This window comes from Solenopsis invicta, chromosome 6 (genome assembly GCF_016802725.1).
Source record: "Solenopsis invicta isolate M01_SB chromosome 6, UNIL_Sinv_3.0, whole genome shotgun sequence".
NCBI lineage: Eukaryota > Metazoa > Arthropoda > Insecta > Hymenoptera > Formicidae > Solenopsis > Solenopsis invicta.
The window spans coordinates 4,211,342-4,227,800 of record NC_052669.1 but is presented as its reverse complement, the minus strand read 5'-3'; the positions used below and the strand labels follow the sequence as shown (position 1 = coordinate 4,227,800).

The following is a 16,459-nucleotide window of genomic DNA, read 5'->3' as shown; positions in this document are numbered from 1 at the left end:
CAACAAATACTACTATAGTAAGGCCATCTAGTAGTTTTTTTTAAAGTAGTCTAGCCGAAGCTTTTGCGTAACAGACTGCAAAAACGTTAATTGGAACAGGTAGAATAAATTTTCCATTAATTCTTTATGCAATTGCGTATCTATAAATTAATATTATCTTTATGAAGGAAGTAACATAACATACATTAGGAGTATAAATTAATGCTTTACTTTTGACATTTTGTAACTCTGATCCAAATTAAAATAATTTCCTGCTTTGTTGTGATTTGAAAGTGCCAACTTTAAAAACCACTGTAATAGTTAGCGGCTCTGCTGACATTACAAAAAAGAAAAAAATGTAGCGAACATGATATCGTCCGAAAAGGATTTGAGGCACTTTTCTCGCATTTCATGAAAAAGTAATGCTGTTGAAATCACAGAAATGATTTGTTTTACTCTAAATAAAGATGCTGATGACTCATAAAACATGCAAAAAGTGGTATCACCGGCTTCGGTGGTACTAAAAGTAGAGATTTTATTTAGTAGCACGACAACATTGGACCACATGCTGCGGAGAAGATGAAAGTTGTTAAATTTTGAAAAAATCTTATTTATACGGATTTTTTCCAGACTTAACTCCATCGAATTTCCACCTGTTCTGGTTGTTTCAATATCACCTAGCTGATATATTTTTTAAGATAGTGGAAGAGGTTCTAAAAAGTCTTGAAAACAATTCACAATTGTCAAGTTTTTTACACGAGCATTTGTTAGCTGTTCTATAAATAGGACAGTGTTATAGAAAATAATGGAAATTATTTTAAATACTAAACTTTGTTTTGATTTTTTTTTAATAAACTTTGATTTTTATGAAAAAAGGCATTGAATTAATTTATACATCTAATAAATGTAATCAGTTCACAAGTTTACATATAATTTTTTAGTTTAAGTTTAGTTTAAATTTTTAGTGAATTAAAAATAATCTTCTTGTAGTTCATGACATTATTCTTTTATATTTTTACTATTGTCTTTAAAAGTTAAAATAAATATTAACAACAGAAATTTTCTAGTGGCTGCAAATTATAAATATCTGTTAAAAATTGCGAAACCAGTAAAAATTAATAATTTGTGAGAGAAACAATAGATACATTAAAAAATCTAACTCTCTATGTGCTTGTTGTTAAATAATAAAAACTATAATTCTTTATTCTATAATACTTAACTTTTTATAGAGTTTAAATCTTTATTCATATCTAATTTTTGCATAATCGGAGAACAATGTTATTTATTTATAACGTAAAAATATAAAGTTTATACAAAAAGAACATGATCATTGGCTTTATTCAATGTTTACTATACATACAGTAAGCCTTAATTAATGACTTATAAAAAGTAAAATAATAAAAATTTTTTAAGTAGTCTTTTTGCTAATTTTTGAAGAATGTGCATTTTGATGACACAATTAATTGTTCTTAACGGTTGCTTACAGTGTTTAAAAACATAAACAATAAAAAAAAGTAATTTTGCAGTGAAGTATAGATGATTTATTACTTTTGCTTATAAATAGTAATTAAGAAATAAAAATGAAGTTATAGAATCTCAGAAGAGATCTGCCCATACCATTTGCGTTTACAAATTTGAATATGTTTTAAATTTTATGAGAAGTTTGCATTCCTCTGACATATAATAAGTACATTAGTTTTATGGAAATGTTTTTGAAAAAGAAACTTTTGAGAACAACTTATTGGTTAAGTTAGTCAACCATGGATCCCATCTTGCGGATGCTATTGGTAGCACTGCTCGATGTATCGCCGGCCAGAATTCGTTTATGAATGACATGATAATGTCATCTGAAAATAAAAATTGATATTTAGCAAATTGTTCTTGGAAAAAATAAGATTACTCATATTATATAAATGTACTTATATTTATTTAAATACACGAGTGAAATGCTATATTTATAAAAATAGAAGAGTGTAATGAGACAGAAGATAGGCAATAAATAAGATTATTGTGAAATATAATGAAATACGATTTTGATTTATAAAATAAAATGTTTCTAACTTTTTTTTAAGTCCGTGGTAGATCTCGTCTCATTATTACGAAACGTTATAATTATTTTTTTAAATTATTAACTGATTTAAACAAATGAGATAAGCAAAAGAGTTATTAGAGAGTTAGGCGATATTTGAACCGTAGTGCTTCTTATAATTTCTAGATACTGTTGCAATCGTATAATTTAGATGTTTCGGCTACAAAGAAGATCCGGTAAAAGAAGTTAAATTCTGCTTTGCATTGGAACCTATATTAATTTTTAAAAATCTTTTTGGTCTTAAAAAATATGAAAATAATCGTCATTTATCCGAAAAATGGTGAGAAAGTTGTGAAAATAGCGCAGTAAGCTATTAGGCTTTTTCACCATTTCTTGGATAAATAATGATAATTTCTGTATTTCTTAGACTTAAGGAAGGAGTTTTAAAGATTAGTTTAAGTTCCATCGCGAGACGGAATATGGTCTTCTTTTTTATCAAATTTTCTTTTCGATTCTCTTCAGTGCAGTACGAGGTACGGTACGGCGATCAATCAATGATTCAAATGGCATCACAAAACTTTCATATAAAGTGACAACTCTAAAATTATTGAAATAAAGAGGAAATTCTTTTAAAAAATAAATTTGGTTTTCTCTTATGTTATCGAATGTATAATTAACGTTTGAATAAATTGCTAAGTTATTAAATAATGAGTTCCTGTTTAACATAGTGATCAAATAACGGAGCAACGGTCCGAGGGGACAGCATATCGTTAAATAATTCTTGATGTTTCGAAGTACGGACCATCGTTTTCTGTTTTAAATTTGACAATTATTTATATGTTTATTAGAAAACAACTGATTTATGGTTTGACCAGAACAATGATAATTATACAGAAAATTATTTACGGTGTGCTTGTTGCGTTTTATGGGTGAGATTTTTTTAAAAAACAAATTTGGTTTTCTTGTTTATGTTATCGAATGTTTAATCACGGTTTGAATAAATTGCTAATTTATTAAATAAAAGAAGTTTTTGTTTAGATGTTGATCAAATAACGGAGGAGAGTGTTCAGTATAAACGTTAAATAACCATCTATTGATCGCTGCATTGTCCTCCATACCATACTGAAGATGGTTAAAAATTTGCAATGGTAATTGAATGGAAATTATTAAGAAAAAATACTGGATTATGAGTATTGTGCTACTTCTTATTAATCTCTTTGCTTATCTCATTTGTTGAAAAATTGGGAATTTATTACTTTACTTTTTTAATTGATTTTATTTAGTCATTATGATTTGTAACGTAATATAAATTTATAAAGGCAATGCAAAAAGTTGTTTAAATTTATATTCTACATTTAGAAAACTTTTAGAGCAATATTTGCAAAAAAAAAAATAAAATTTTAACATTCAATTTTTCAATTATGCAAATATTTTACAATTTATTATATATTACGATAATTTTTGATATTATTTTAAATAATTTATATGTAAAATACGGTTTATTAATATTTACTTGATTATTTTAAACCAATTTTTATTTGAATAATTGGAATTTGGATATATTTAAAATGTAAGTTAGAAAAATATATCTTTATTCAAATAATTTGGTACATATTTGAAAAAATAACAAAAGAATGGAGTTATAAATAAATAAATTTAATACTTACTGAATTCTTTGCTTTGTTCTGTTAAGAAATCACTATGTACTTTAAACGTTCCAAATAACGGAAGGGCACGAAAATGTTTTATAATCCATATATCATTTACTACAGGTCCTTCGATATCCCACGTTGTTTTAACATCACCCCCAGTTACATTCATATAACCTGTTACATAAATTATTATAATGTAAAAGTGTGGAGTATTTTTTGATAAAATTTACAGTTATATAATTATAATTTATAAAAATTTTAATTTTTTATAAATTGTTTATTTTATTATAATGATTTTGTTATGAAACAGTAATTATAAATTTTATATTATAGATCAAGTTTTATGTTTGTGTATATGCTTACACATGGGTGTGAATGTGAATACACATACATATTTTCTTTTTACGAAATATTACACCTATCATAAAAACTTAATAACAAGGTTGTAACAAAATTTTGTTTATGGAAAGATATAGCTGATATACATAGTATGTTTAAGAGAGTGATCAGCATCAAAAATTCATTTATTTTTAACAAAAAATATAAGAAAAATATACATATACGATGGTTATTTGGAAAGTAAGGTCTGATTTCTTATAAAGCGTAAACCGTCACAGATTTTTTCAAAAAACTTTTTTTATTTAATTTCTTACATGTTTCTCTATTTTTTTATATAGTTTCCATATTTGTTTTAGGACCTTACTTTTCGAATAACCATCGAATCAGATTTACAATGGAAATGTATATATGCTACAACTATATTTTTTAATTAATTAGTCGTCCACTTTTCCACCATTGCCTGGCATCTAGACATATTTTCCACTAAATTAATAGTATGTGTATATTGAGATAAAATTAAAAGTGAAATATCTTGTTAAGATAAAGATCTCTATATAATTAAAACAAAGTTTTCAGACGAACTGCTTCAATTTCCACATTTTATTTTCAAAAAGCTTAGTTTTTTTGCGTCATCGTTTTCAATAGAATTTATTTCGTGGTTCTTTTGAAAGTGCAAAAAAATACTTTTATTGAATCGTTTTGCATGCGCGGCACTTAAATGTGTTTTTTTTTCTTATAAAAGTGAGGCAATAAATGATCTTTTATTTACAACTTGTTTTAGGGTGAATCTTGCTATTTGTGCTGTCACCAGAGCTTTTCGTCTAACATTTTCTAAACAAGTATGCCGATCATGCTGTTATTAGTCAACTGTTTATATATTATTAATCCGACATAGTGTGTGTGTGTGTGTGTATAAATGGAGATACATTTAAGAAATTAAATAACATTTCTCTGCAGACTACATGGAACTTAATATCATACCTTTACCATTAACTTTGAATACACTTACACTACCATCTAGTTTTATATCACCATCAAAAAATAATTTTGGTAGTAGCGTGTCAATTTCCAAACGGAAAACGTCATCAACAAGATTCGCTCTTACATCAAGAATCTGAGCGTTTGCTATACCAGTAGCAGTAACATTTGACATAATTAGTTTTCCACGTAAGTCGCCTGATGTAAATGTAGCTTTACCAGACTTATAAAATAATGGATCTAAGGGTGGTAAGTCAAATTCTGGTAGTCCTATTAAAGTAAATAAACTAATATTATTAATTAAATAAGCTAATATTTATGTAAATCAAGAAATGCCTATGCTGATTAAAGTGCATTCTAGTACTTTTAAATAATAATTTTCTAGGTGGAAATATATTATATGGTTTTATATATATTTTCTAAATCTCTGAACTACGGCGTCGTGTATTCGTTAATCGTAACACAATTCTTAGGTAGAACCAGATATATAATATTACGATTTTAAATGATTAATTTAATAACTTTGATACTAACAAGCAGCTATACGATGCCCCCATCTCGAAAACTATAAAGAATTTGTTGCGAAAAATATTACCTCAACCAGGATTTGAACTCGAATATGAATATATAAATTCTAAATTCTAAAATACAGTTAATTGCAATGAAGCAAAATTAATGCAAGCTGCTAATAATAAACCATTGGATGTTTACGTATACAAAAATGCATTCTTTATAGAAATTGTCACGTGCTATTACGTCGTTAAGTGTCGAATTGATTGTGAAGTTGCATTTAATTTATCTAACTAATGAATTTTGATAAATTAGATGCAACTTCACAATCAACTCGATACTTAATGACGTAATAGTACTTGACAGTAGTCTGATTACATATAATACGACATATTTGCAAATTCTATATCTTACTGAATATGCTTGAAAGCGGATGAGTGAAATATTTATGTAATATTTCTATGAAGAATATATTTTTGCATACGTAAATATCTAATGTTTGGCACATTATTGGTACTTTACATTGATTTTAAATATATAAGATCATCTAAAAAATTATTATTTGAGCACTAAGATTTGGCTTGGACCAGCATAAGCATTTCTTGATTTAAATGCGTCTTTCCGGACTTATAGATAAATAAATTATATTAATATTTATATTAAAGAAATTTATATTCTTCCTATTTGCATAAAGTAAAATTTAAACTTCAAGTTTTATAAATTCATGCAAGTTTTATTCTTAATATTGAAGACATCAAAATCATACTTAATATAGATTAATTTTAAAAACATGTTTGAGAATGCAATATAGTTATAATATTGTAATTAACATATAACTTATATAATATGTAAATTTAAAAAATTAAAATTTTTAATTTTTAATAAAATGAAATACCTGGAATAAACCGTGGCAATGCTTCTTCTACAGCACTTTTTAAACAGGCGGAATAATCAGCTGAATCACGTTTGCATGTTGTTACAGCTAAATAGAATTAAAAATAAAATAAAATAGAATAATTTTAACAATATAAAAATACAACAATTTTTTTAGCAATTTTATATAATTTAAAATATAGGTATAAGTTTAGAAGATAATTATTTTTTTGTTAATTGTACCTTATTAGATCACATATTGCGAGTATGAAAGAAAATTTTTCTTTATTTTCTTTTAATATATTAAATAATATTATATTATTAATACATTAAATAATGTTGCTTCTCTAATTCACGATAACATATTTATATGCTTTTAATTCATGTGCAATGTAAAAATTATTACTCACAGGTGTAAGTCAGAATAGTGCTTAGGAAAAGCGTGAAATAAATGTCTAACAAAATGAAATATTTAATTTTTTTACAATGGAGTGATTAATGAATACAAATGATTAATTATTTTATCTTGTTATCTTAAGAATACATTACATATCTCTTAAAATTGTTTTTAAATAAAGTTGTCAACATCATATTGATTTAGTAACTTAAATTTTTTATGCGACTAAAATGATAGTGATCGATATTGAGATGGAACGTAGATAGTAAAAAATTGAAAATACAACAACAAAGATTTCTTTAAAGCCTTACGAAGTGTAGATTCTCCAGTTACGGATAATCCAAACGTTGCAACGCTGAATACACTAAGCGCGTACAATAACATGTTTAATATCCCTGCTTGAAGTTCGATTGGTTAGTGGAATCTTATAGCTGAACCTTTTATAATTTTTATTCTCAAGGCAATTTATGCAATATGCAAATTAAATTGAATGATGCTGACAGATGGAGATATTAAGAAATAAAAGTTAATTATTTAAGTAGCTGACGCATAGTTGTTATTCTATGTATAGCTTGGTTATGAAATTTAACTGGATTGCAGTTGCGTGATAAACAGTAATTAATGGAAATAATGGTATGCATAATATTGAGAAAAAAAAGAGAGAAAAAAATTGCTATTGAATGCTCTGGGATAAAATCCTTTCAAGCGCGAACAGAGAGAGAGAGAGAGAGAGAGAGAGAGAGAGAGAGAGAGAGAGTTAAAAACAGTTTTAAAAACAGATTTAAAATGTACATTTTGGGCATATTATTTTGTCATATTAAAAACATCGAGAATAGAGCGTTGAGTATCTTAAAAACTTTTCAAAAATGTCTAGTGTTACTGTTTTAGATTTTTCAAAAATCTAAAGTCCATTTTAAAACGCAGTGGATTAAAACTGGATTAAATTAAACAAATTCAAGTAGATTAAGTAGGTAAATTAATGATATATATATATGTAGGTCAAACATTCTATATACGAAGCGATTCTGGAAGTTAGTAGTTTAAACAGAGTAAGATAGTTTTGACTCTCTACTTCATTTTCTTCTTCGACAAGATATTGGTTATAAAAGATTTCAGCTTTACTTTGTAGACAGAAAGTTTAGTCTAGAATGCCGTTGAACTAGCTTGCTCGCCGAGTTTTAAATGTGATTGGAGTTTTTATCTTTGGAGTCAATCAATTATATTCAATTACCTGATGAGTATGATTGCTATTTTATCTGCTTATCTTTGTATAAAGAAAGTACACTTAAACAACTTATTCATTTTTAGTTTGGGTGAAGTATGGATTAATACTCAAAAGTATTAATTCATTCATAGTATTTCTCTGTGTAAAAAAATTATTATTTTGATAAAACTTATTTTGTTTTGAAAGGAATCTTATAATAATATTCCAAGCCTTTACAAAAACAGTTTACACTTTTACAACTTACATGGACCGTTTTTAGCCCGTTCTAACACCTTCATGTCCGTTTCTTGCATTCTCAAGTACGTAGTTTATTACGAAAGAACGTGATGAGTTACGCAAGTATGCATATGAATGATTTTGAGTAGATTGGTGCTCATGTCCAATACTTTTAATCAACAATCTTTGTTTCATATACAGTCGTTCGAGTTACCTGGTATCTGCGATATTTACTGATTGGGGAAAGAATTGCTTCTTACTTTTTTCAGGGATTGTAAATGGCACTGTTGTCGTTGATGCTTTATTATAATATTCAGCTGTTTTTCAAAATTTGTAAAATTTTGGCACGTATAACGCAATTTCTTAGGGGATAAATTCTTAAAGTTAGAAAAAAATAGTTTAATTGTTTTTTAGATTTCAATAGGATTGGCATCATCTGATGCCTTTATCAAGATGAAGCTTTGTAGGACAAAGATTCGTAATTTGAAGCAATTTTTGCGACAAATTTGTGTAATCTGGAGATCTCTGACGAAAGAATACGCCGAAAATCTCGTCCAAAGTATGCCTCGGAGGTGCCAGGCAATAATCGATGAAGGGTATTTTATGAGCTATTGAAATAAAAGCATCAAAGTATGAATCAAGATCTTGTGATTTATGTAAAGCAATTGGAAGTAAATATCTTTTTTTTAAAATAATTGTTGGACATGAGGTAACTTGAATGACTGTCTAAGCAAGAATATAAAATCTTCTTGGAAGAATTTATTATCTTAAATAGGTATAATTTGCTTACATTAAGAGAAAAATATTTCCCTTATATAAGCAAATTATGTCAGTTTAAAGCTATAAATTTTCCCAAGAAGATTTTATATTCTTGCTTATGTATGAAACAGAGATACTTGATTTTATACTAATTTTTTTTCTGTGTACAAGAAGAAAATTCTTCACTCTTTTTTTTAACACATTAAATAATATTGTTTCTGTAATTTGCGGTCTTTTTAACTTATGTGCACGTAAAATTCATTACTCGTAAGTGTAAGAGAGAACAAAATTTGTTTAGGAGCACAAAATAAGCGTTTAATAAAAGAAAGCTTTCTAAAACGAACGATTATTGATTACAGGAGAATAATTATTTTATAAAAATATACATAGATATTTCTTTACTTTGAAACTGATCACGACATTTATTTGATTTTGTATTAAAGTATTTCTACGTTTATACACTTTTTATTTTGAAAATAAATTTCTTGGAATCATTTTTATGTTAACACTACATTGACAATAAATATCTTATATGGATAAAACGATTATTTCATCGAGATGAAGTGTAGATATTTGTAATATTATTGAAAAAATTATAACACGGAATTCTTAAAAAATATTTACGAAGTATAGATTTTCCATTTGTAGGTAATCCAAATGCTGCAACACTGACAATGAATGCACTAAGCGCGTAGAATAACACGTTCTTTGTTTAGTGTTCCTGCTTAAACTTCGGTTGACTATAAGTACTGATTCTTATATAATTTCTGTTTTCAAGGATTTTTGAGCAATGAAATAAATATCCAGTGAAAAGTAATAAAAATTGAATAATGTGTTGACAGTAAGACATAAAAGTTAATTTTTTGTCATTTGAAAAAGCAAACATCACCGTTTGTCGCAATTCGCATTGCAATCATTTTATGCGTGTAAGGACGAGCACAAAAAAGCAAATTTTCTGATAGTCAGCGTCAATCGGTGCCGATCGGTGTCATGTATAATACTCATATACATATTATCCAATGAGATCACGTATAATAAAAGTAGATTTATGCATGTCCGCGCATGTCAACGGTAAGGACGAATTTGCTAGAACGAATTATTAGTTCTCATCGATACAACATTGATTGTATTCTAAAACGTTACATTGTAAAAATTATGGTCATCGATAACTTAATGTTTACAATTTTGACAAGATCTCTCATAGAGCAAAAAAAATAAAAATTATTTTAATAGAGACGTAGTAGAAAAACATTGGAAAAAAATAAAGAAGTAAAAGCGGATAGCACGTAAGAAATTCTTTTTATTTTTGATACAATAAAAAATATTCTTATCAGATAAATTAGACACTTTTATTGCAAGGCATAAACTCAAAAACTGATAGATTTTCTGCTTTAATATGCGTTTACTGTTTTTTTTTTAAAGCGCTAATCGGCATTGGTTACGGAAAATCTGCTTTTTTATAACTGTATTCTAATGGGCGCAGGGTGTTTTCAAAAATTATGGCGGATTTGCGATAAACTACAACGTTCCAATTTCTTCTGTTTATACAATAGGAAAAACCCATGAAACACGCGTTATTCGAAGGAATCTAATCTATTAGCTGCCTAAGACTAATGATAAGCAGCGAATGTATGCGATAGCTATTCGGAATGATGTGCCCGACCATCAATCGTACTTATTGATCAGTGATCACGCACGCCAAGGTGAACGTCTTTTTGCAAGAAAAACGTTTAGTTATTAATTGTCTTTGGGGCAACATTAAAATCTTGTTAGTTGTCACAATTTTAGTGACAATTGATGAAGAGATTTTTCTAGCCTCATTGTTGGTTACAACTGTTATCCTCTCTCTTTGCTAATTGTCGTCGTGTGATTGTTCATCGTAAAACCGCCCCTTTGTAAATACATATTTATTTAAATTGTCTTAATTAATTTATGTTAATATAAAAAAAATAATTTTCTATATATAGAATATTCTTTAGAGTATAATTATTTGTAAAAATTATTATTACTTTTCTGTAGGAAAGCCATAAATCTTGAAAACTGAGAAATAACACGTAAATGTAATCAAATTGCATAGTTTGGAACTAATTTCTTAGTTAGGTTTTAATTCAAATTTGCAATCAATGTTGAAGTAATTTTTTTATAATTTACGATTTTTTTTATTAATTTATCTCTTTTTATCAAGATATATTGGACAATAAATTAAAATAATTAATAATAAAAATCATTATTGGCATAAATTGTCAATTTTATAAAAATTAAAATTAAAACATCATTAAAAATCAATAATATATAAGAGAAACAAAGAAACAGATTAAATCATTAAATTGTATGTGTGACTATTATTAAATAGTGAATAGTTATAAATTCTTCTTTTATTTTCATCTAACTTTTATAATAAAACCATTCATTTATTATTCATATATGACGTAAATATGTGAAGTGCAATATAATCATTAATTATATTCTTATTGCACGTGCAGTAATTGTTGCTTAATGATTTATGAGAAGTAAAGCATGATTGAAATTTTTCTAATGTTTTTTTTTCTTCTAATTATATGTATAAAAAATTTTATGAAGATAAAATATTAATTATTCTTGTCATGAAATGTGGACAGTGTCTAGAAGAATATATAAAAAAAACAGGAAAGATATAATTTTGTCTTGAAATTAATACATACTATATGTTAAATTATAATATATTAATTATTGTATATTAATATTAGACAAAACAGGCCGCGCTACAAAACTTTTGATATTACATAATTTCCTACAAATTACATAAATTTAACATTACATTATTAATCTGTGATACATATAACCGTCAAAACATGATCTCCGCAAAGACAGTAGCTCACGAAGTGAGCACAGTGGGAGACCCAATCAGCATTATGGAAAAGCGTCAACAATATCTTCTAGATTTTCGAGAGATATGATTATCGATTTAACATGCACATTTTCAGATAGGAAGGATAAAGTGTTAATTTCAAGGTAAAATTATTTTTTTGTATTTTTTTATATATTAATTTTAAGAATGAGATAGTGAAGAAGGTGACACTATGGTCACCTATTTACATTTTATATAACACATTTATGAATAATCAATTTATGAATAATTAATTATTTTTAGTTGAGAATTTAACGATTATATTTATCTTTTCTTTAATAGATTCTAGACTCAAAGTTGACATATTTATTATATAAAATATTATTTATAATAATTTAGTATCACTGCATAATGTGTGGAAGAGAAACAGAGGTGTTAATATGACCTACCATAAGAATAAATAAAAAAATTTGGATTCAATTAAAAGATAGACCGTGTTTTGTTATAAAATTATGTATTATTTATATATTATATATTTATTCAAAATATGTACATATATAAAAGTCAAAAATTGCAGAATATGTGCAAATGTATGTAAGTACATATGAACTTCTTTTGCATATAAACTACAGTACTAACAATTCTGTAATAGTTAATGTAAAATAAGATTGTAAGAGGTAATGTAAAATATAATTTAAAACTACAATCAACTTATCGAATAACTATGTAATTTTATATGCAAAATAGACCGTATTTGGGTTGTTGAGATATTTGTATGAACAAATGCCCACATTAGCAAAATTCCATGTTTAATTTTGTATAATATGAAATATGCACAGCTAAAGAAAGAAGTTAAATAATGAAAAAGCACTCAAAAGTAGGTATATATTCATAAATTCATTATGTTTAAAAAGAAAGAGGTGACATGCGCAATTAATTTTTAAAATGTACCTTGAAAAAGTTTTGAAATACTCAAAAATAATAATGCTTTGTAACAAAGGTCAACTATTTTATATTAGCACCACCACGTAACAGCAAACTACTAAATAAATGATTCTATAAGTAATTATTAAAAATTGTCACTTAATAACGGGGATAATATTAATGGCTACTTACAATACCGGTACGATCCATAATATCATATTTTTTTCTAGAGGTAAAATTTCTTTAAAAGTAAAATTTTCTTAGAAGTAAAATTTAAACTAAATCTAATCTCAGAATCATATTTCGTATATTTTTATAAAGATGATTGTGTTTTTATTTTTATAAAAAGTTTGACACATTAAAAAACGTGTAACAACGTAAAAAATTTATGGAAATATCTCTGAAAATGGAATTTTGGAAAATATCTTATTAGGAAATTCAATCAGCCAATGTTCATATAAGTCAGCTACTATTGGTAATATTGATTGATAATGCCGATAAAAAGTGGGCCAAAATTGGTTTACTAAATTTACAATAAAATCATCTGAAAAGAAAAATTGACACATAAGAATACAGTCTACAAAGAAAAAACAAGTTAATAAGTGTAGGAAAGTATCATAAATGTAATTTTAGTTACATACATCATTATTTTTATTTTGTAATTTTATATTTGCAAAAATAGCCAAAACCAGTAATAATATTACTATAAAAATGATAATATATGATTTTATTTTGTTATATAATTAGCAATAATTAACCATAATAAATATATCAAGACATCTAGAAATTTCTTTCAAAGTGCGAGATTTCAACATTTTAACTTATCAATTAAACATATATAATTAACATTTGTATTACGCTTACACAATTGTTTCTGATTGTTCATGAATTCTTTCTTTAATTATTATTTTTTAAATATTTTTTAAATATTAGTTAAATATTCTTAACACATTTTTATTAAAAATGATGGATTTTTCATATATTTAAATTGTAAATTAGTTTTGTTATTACATCTTCTTTCAATAAATTCGATATGGTTTGGAAAAATATTAACAGATTCACAATCAATTATATTTGAATTAATTTAATACTTACTAAACTCTTTTCCTTGAGTTTTTATTAAAGTGTCGAAATATACATTGAGATTTCCAATTGACGGGAGGACACGGAAATGTTTTATAATCCATGTATCGTTTATTACAGGTCCTGATAAATCCCATGGACCTCTGACATCAGTCAAGGTTTCATTAAAATAATCTGTTATATAAATTATACTCATAATTATGTATATTCACTGAGAAAATCAAAGATTGAAGGAATGTTTTTTGATAAAGTAGCTGCAACTGGAAAAAGTTTTAATCATTTTTTAAATAACAAATAAATTATCAAATACTAATTATTAATTTTTCCTTAAAATTAGATCTATTATGTGATTTGCGCGCACGTCCACCAAAGTACTGTTAAATTTACGGAAATATTCTAATTATCTTAATTGACTGATAATAAGAATTGTAACAAAACAGATTTTAATAGAGATAATTCACATATATTGATACACAAATATGATCTTTAATAAAATGAGGATATAACGGATAATATAAATAGCATTTTTTTTTCTGCGCGAGTTATGTAAAATTTATTATCATATATAAATGAAAAAGATCAGACAAGCAAATTAAAATATGTTAGTGTATAATAAATAACTTTAATTCAATTAGATTGGAATAGTTTCGATCCATTGAGTCTTCTTCATGTTAAATCGTGTTTCGGTAATGGAATAATTTACGTGATTTATGCTTACTACTGATTGAAAAAAAACTTAGTGAGCAGAAGCTGATTTAATTTAACTGAATTAAAGTTAATTATTTTTGTTTATCTAACACCTTTTAATTTGCTCCTCTGGGAACTTTGGATTCGGTTTTAATCCAGTGCTGAGCAATTAAATGAGCCTTATTTTAGAATTCATAATTTTCGTACCTTCACCAAAAATTCTGAATACATTTATGCCACCATTTACTTTTGCGATAGTTTCTATGTAAACCGACGGCACCATTCCGTAAATCTGTAAACGAGGGTCGTCTCCATTTAAATGCGCTGTTACGTTATAAAAACGCATTTTTGACAAACCGATAATTGTCATATTTTTAAAAATTAGTTTTCCATGTAGATCAGCTAAATTAAGTTTAGCTGAACCATTTTTGATGAATATTGGATCCATAGGTGGAAAGTCTAATTCTGGAATTCCTACAAATAAGTTTACGTATTAATATCCTTGTAAAATAATTGATTAAAGAAATTATAACATTTTGTTTGATTTAATAAAAAATTATAACAATTAATAAATTTATTGTTTATTGTTAAGATTGAATAATTATATGATTATTTTTAACATGACTGTAATTTTGTATAGTAAATATAGAGTTTATTAAAAAAAATATATAAATTAAAATAATAATAATTTATAAACATTTAAAAAGTATACCTTTACAAATTAAAGGCCATGCTTCCTGTATAGCTTGCACTAAACAATTGGAAATATCAGGTGAATTCCGTTTGCATGTTGGGAAAGCTGAGTATAAAAATATTACTTCCTTAGAAAAACGTTGAAAAAAACGGAATAAACTTTTAATAAGATGATGTAATTTTTTTAACAAAATAAGTAACAATTACAGAGAAACAATTATTGCGTTGAAAGGAAAGTGATCGTATTTTCTTATTATGGTTTTTATTTAAAAAAAATTTTAATTCAAATGTATAGCGTATATTTATGCTTTCGTAACAGATGTATTCTCTAAGTATCAATGATTGTTTAGAAATCGAATGCAAAAATGACTGTATTCAACGAGCAGTACATCGAGATGCGGTGCAAATATTTGTAAGTAGAAAATTATAACAAGAAATTCTTAAAAAATACTTACGAAGTGTAAATTCTCCATTTGCAGATAGTCCAAATGCTACAAAGCTGAATGCACTAATTGTAAGCGTGTAGAATAACATGTTTTTTGTTTAGTGATTCTTAGCATAAAGTTCTATCAAGTATATGTGCTGATTCTTATATTATTTCTGTTCTCAAGGATTTTTCAGCAATAAAATAAATGTCCAATAAAGAGTAATAAAAATTGAATAATTTATTAATAATTAAACATAAAAATTCACTCGTGACAAAGCAAAAATCGCCGTTTCTTACAACTCACATCGCAATAATTTTACACGTATAAAGATATCAGCACAAAAAAGTCAATTTTCCTCTAGTCAGCGACAATCGGCGCCGATCATGCATAATACACATATCTATGTTATCCAATGAGATCATTTATAATAAAAGCAGATTTGTGAGTGTCTACGCATGTCATCGGATAAATTTACCGGAACAAATTTTTATTTTTTTTTCTTTGATACACTATTGATTGTATCCTGAAACGTTAAAATGTAAAAATCATAATCAGTTAATGTTCTTAATTTTTACAAGATCTTCAATTTGGAACAAAAGAAATAAAAACTATTTTAATAGAGACGTAGTAGAAAAACATTGGAAAAAAATAAATAAAGAAGTAAAAGTAGATGTTGTGTAAGAAATTCTTTTTATTTTTGATGCAGTAAAAAATATTAGATGATCTAGACTCTTTTATTGCAAGGCGTAAACTCAGAAAGTGATAGATTTCCCGCTTTAACACGCGTTTATTGTTTTTTTTTTAAAGCGCTAATTAGCATTGGTTACCGAAAGGCCCAAAATCTGCTTTTTTTGTATCCG

At 26.2% G+C, this 16,459-nt stretch overlaps 2 protein-coding genes and 1 long non-coding RNA gene across 3 annotated transcripts in view; 1 reads left to right on the top strand and 2 right to left on the bottom strand.

The window, feature by feature from the left end:
* The window catches only part of LOC120358003, an 84,437-nt gene that overhangs the window by 33,071 nt on the left and 34,907 nt on the right, over nt 1–16,459 (top strand). The window lies entirely within an intron of this gene.
* Nucleotides 1,287–7,216, bottom strand: LOC105197153. Its single transcript, XM_026130569.2, has 5 exons — nt 7,069–7,216; nt 6,383–6,469; nt 4,981–5,247; nt 3,676–3,834; nt 1,287–1,826 (listed from the first exon to the last, which is right to left on the bottom strand). The coding sequence occupies exons 1-5, from the start codon at nt 7,139–7,141 to the stop codon at nt 1,678–1,680; spliced, it is 735 nt and encodes a 244-aa protein (XP_025986354.2). The 5' UTR covers nt 7,142–7,216; the 3' UTR covers nt 1,287–1,677.
* Nucleotides 13,067–15,774, bottom strand: LOC120358002. The gene is made up of 5 exons (XM_039450330.1): nt 15,627–15,774; nt 15,191–15,277; nt 14,686–14,952; nt 13,804–13,965; nt 13,067–13,252 (listed from the first exon to the last, which is right to left on the bottom strand). The coding sequence occupies exons 1-5, from the start codon at nt 15,703–15,705 to the stop codon at nt 13,095–13,097; spliced, it is 753 nt and encodes a 250-aa protein (XP_039306264.1). The 5' UTR covers nt 15,706–15,774; the 3' UTR covers nt 13,067–13,094.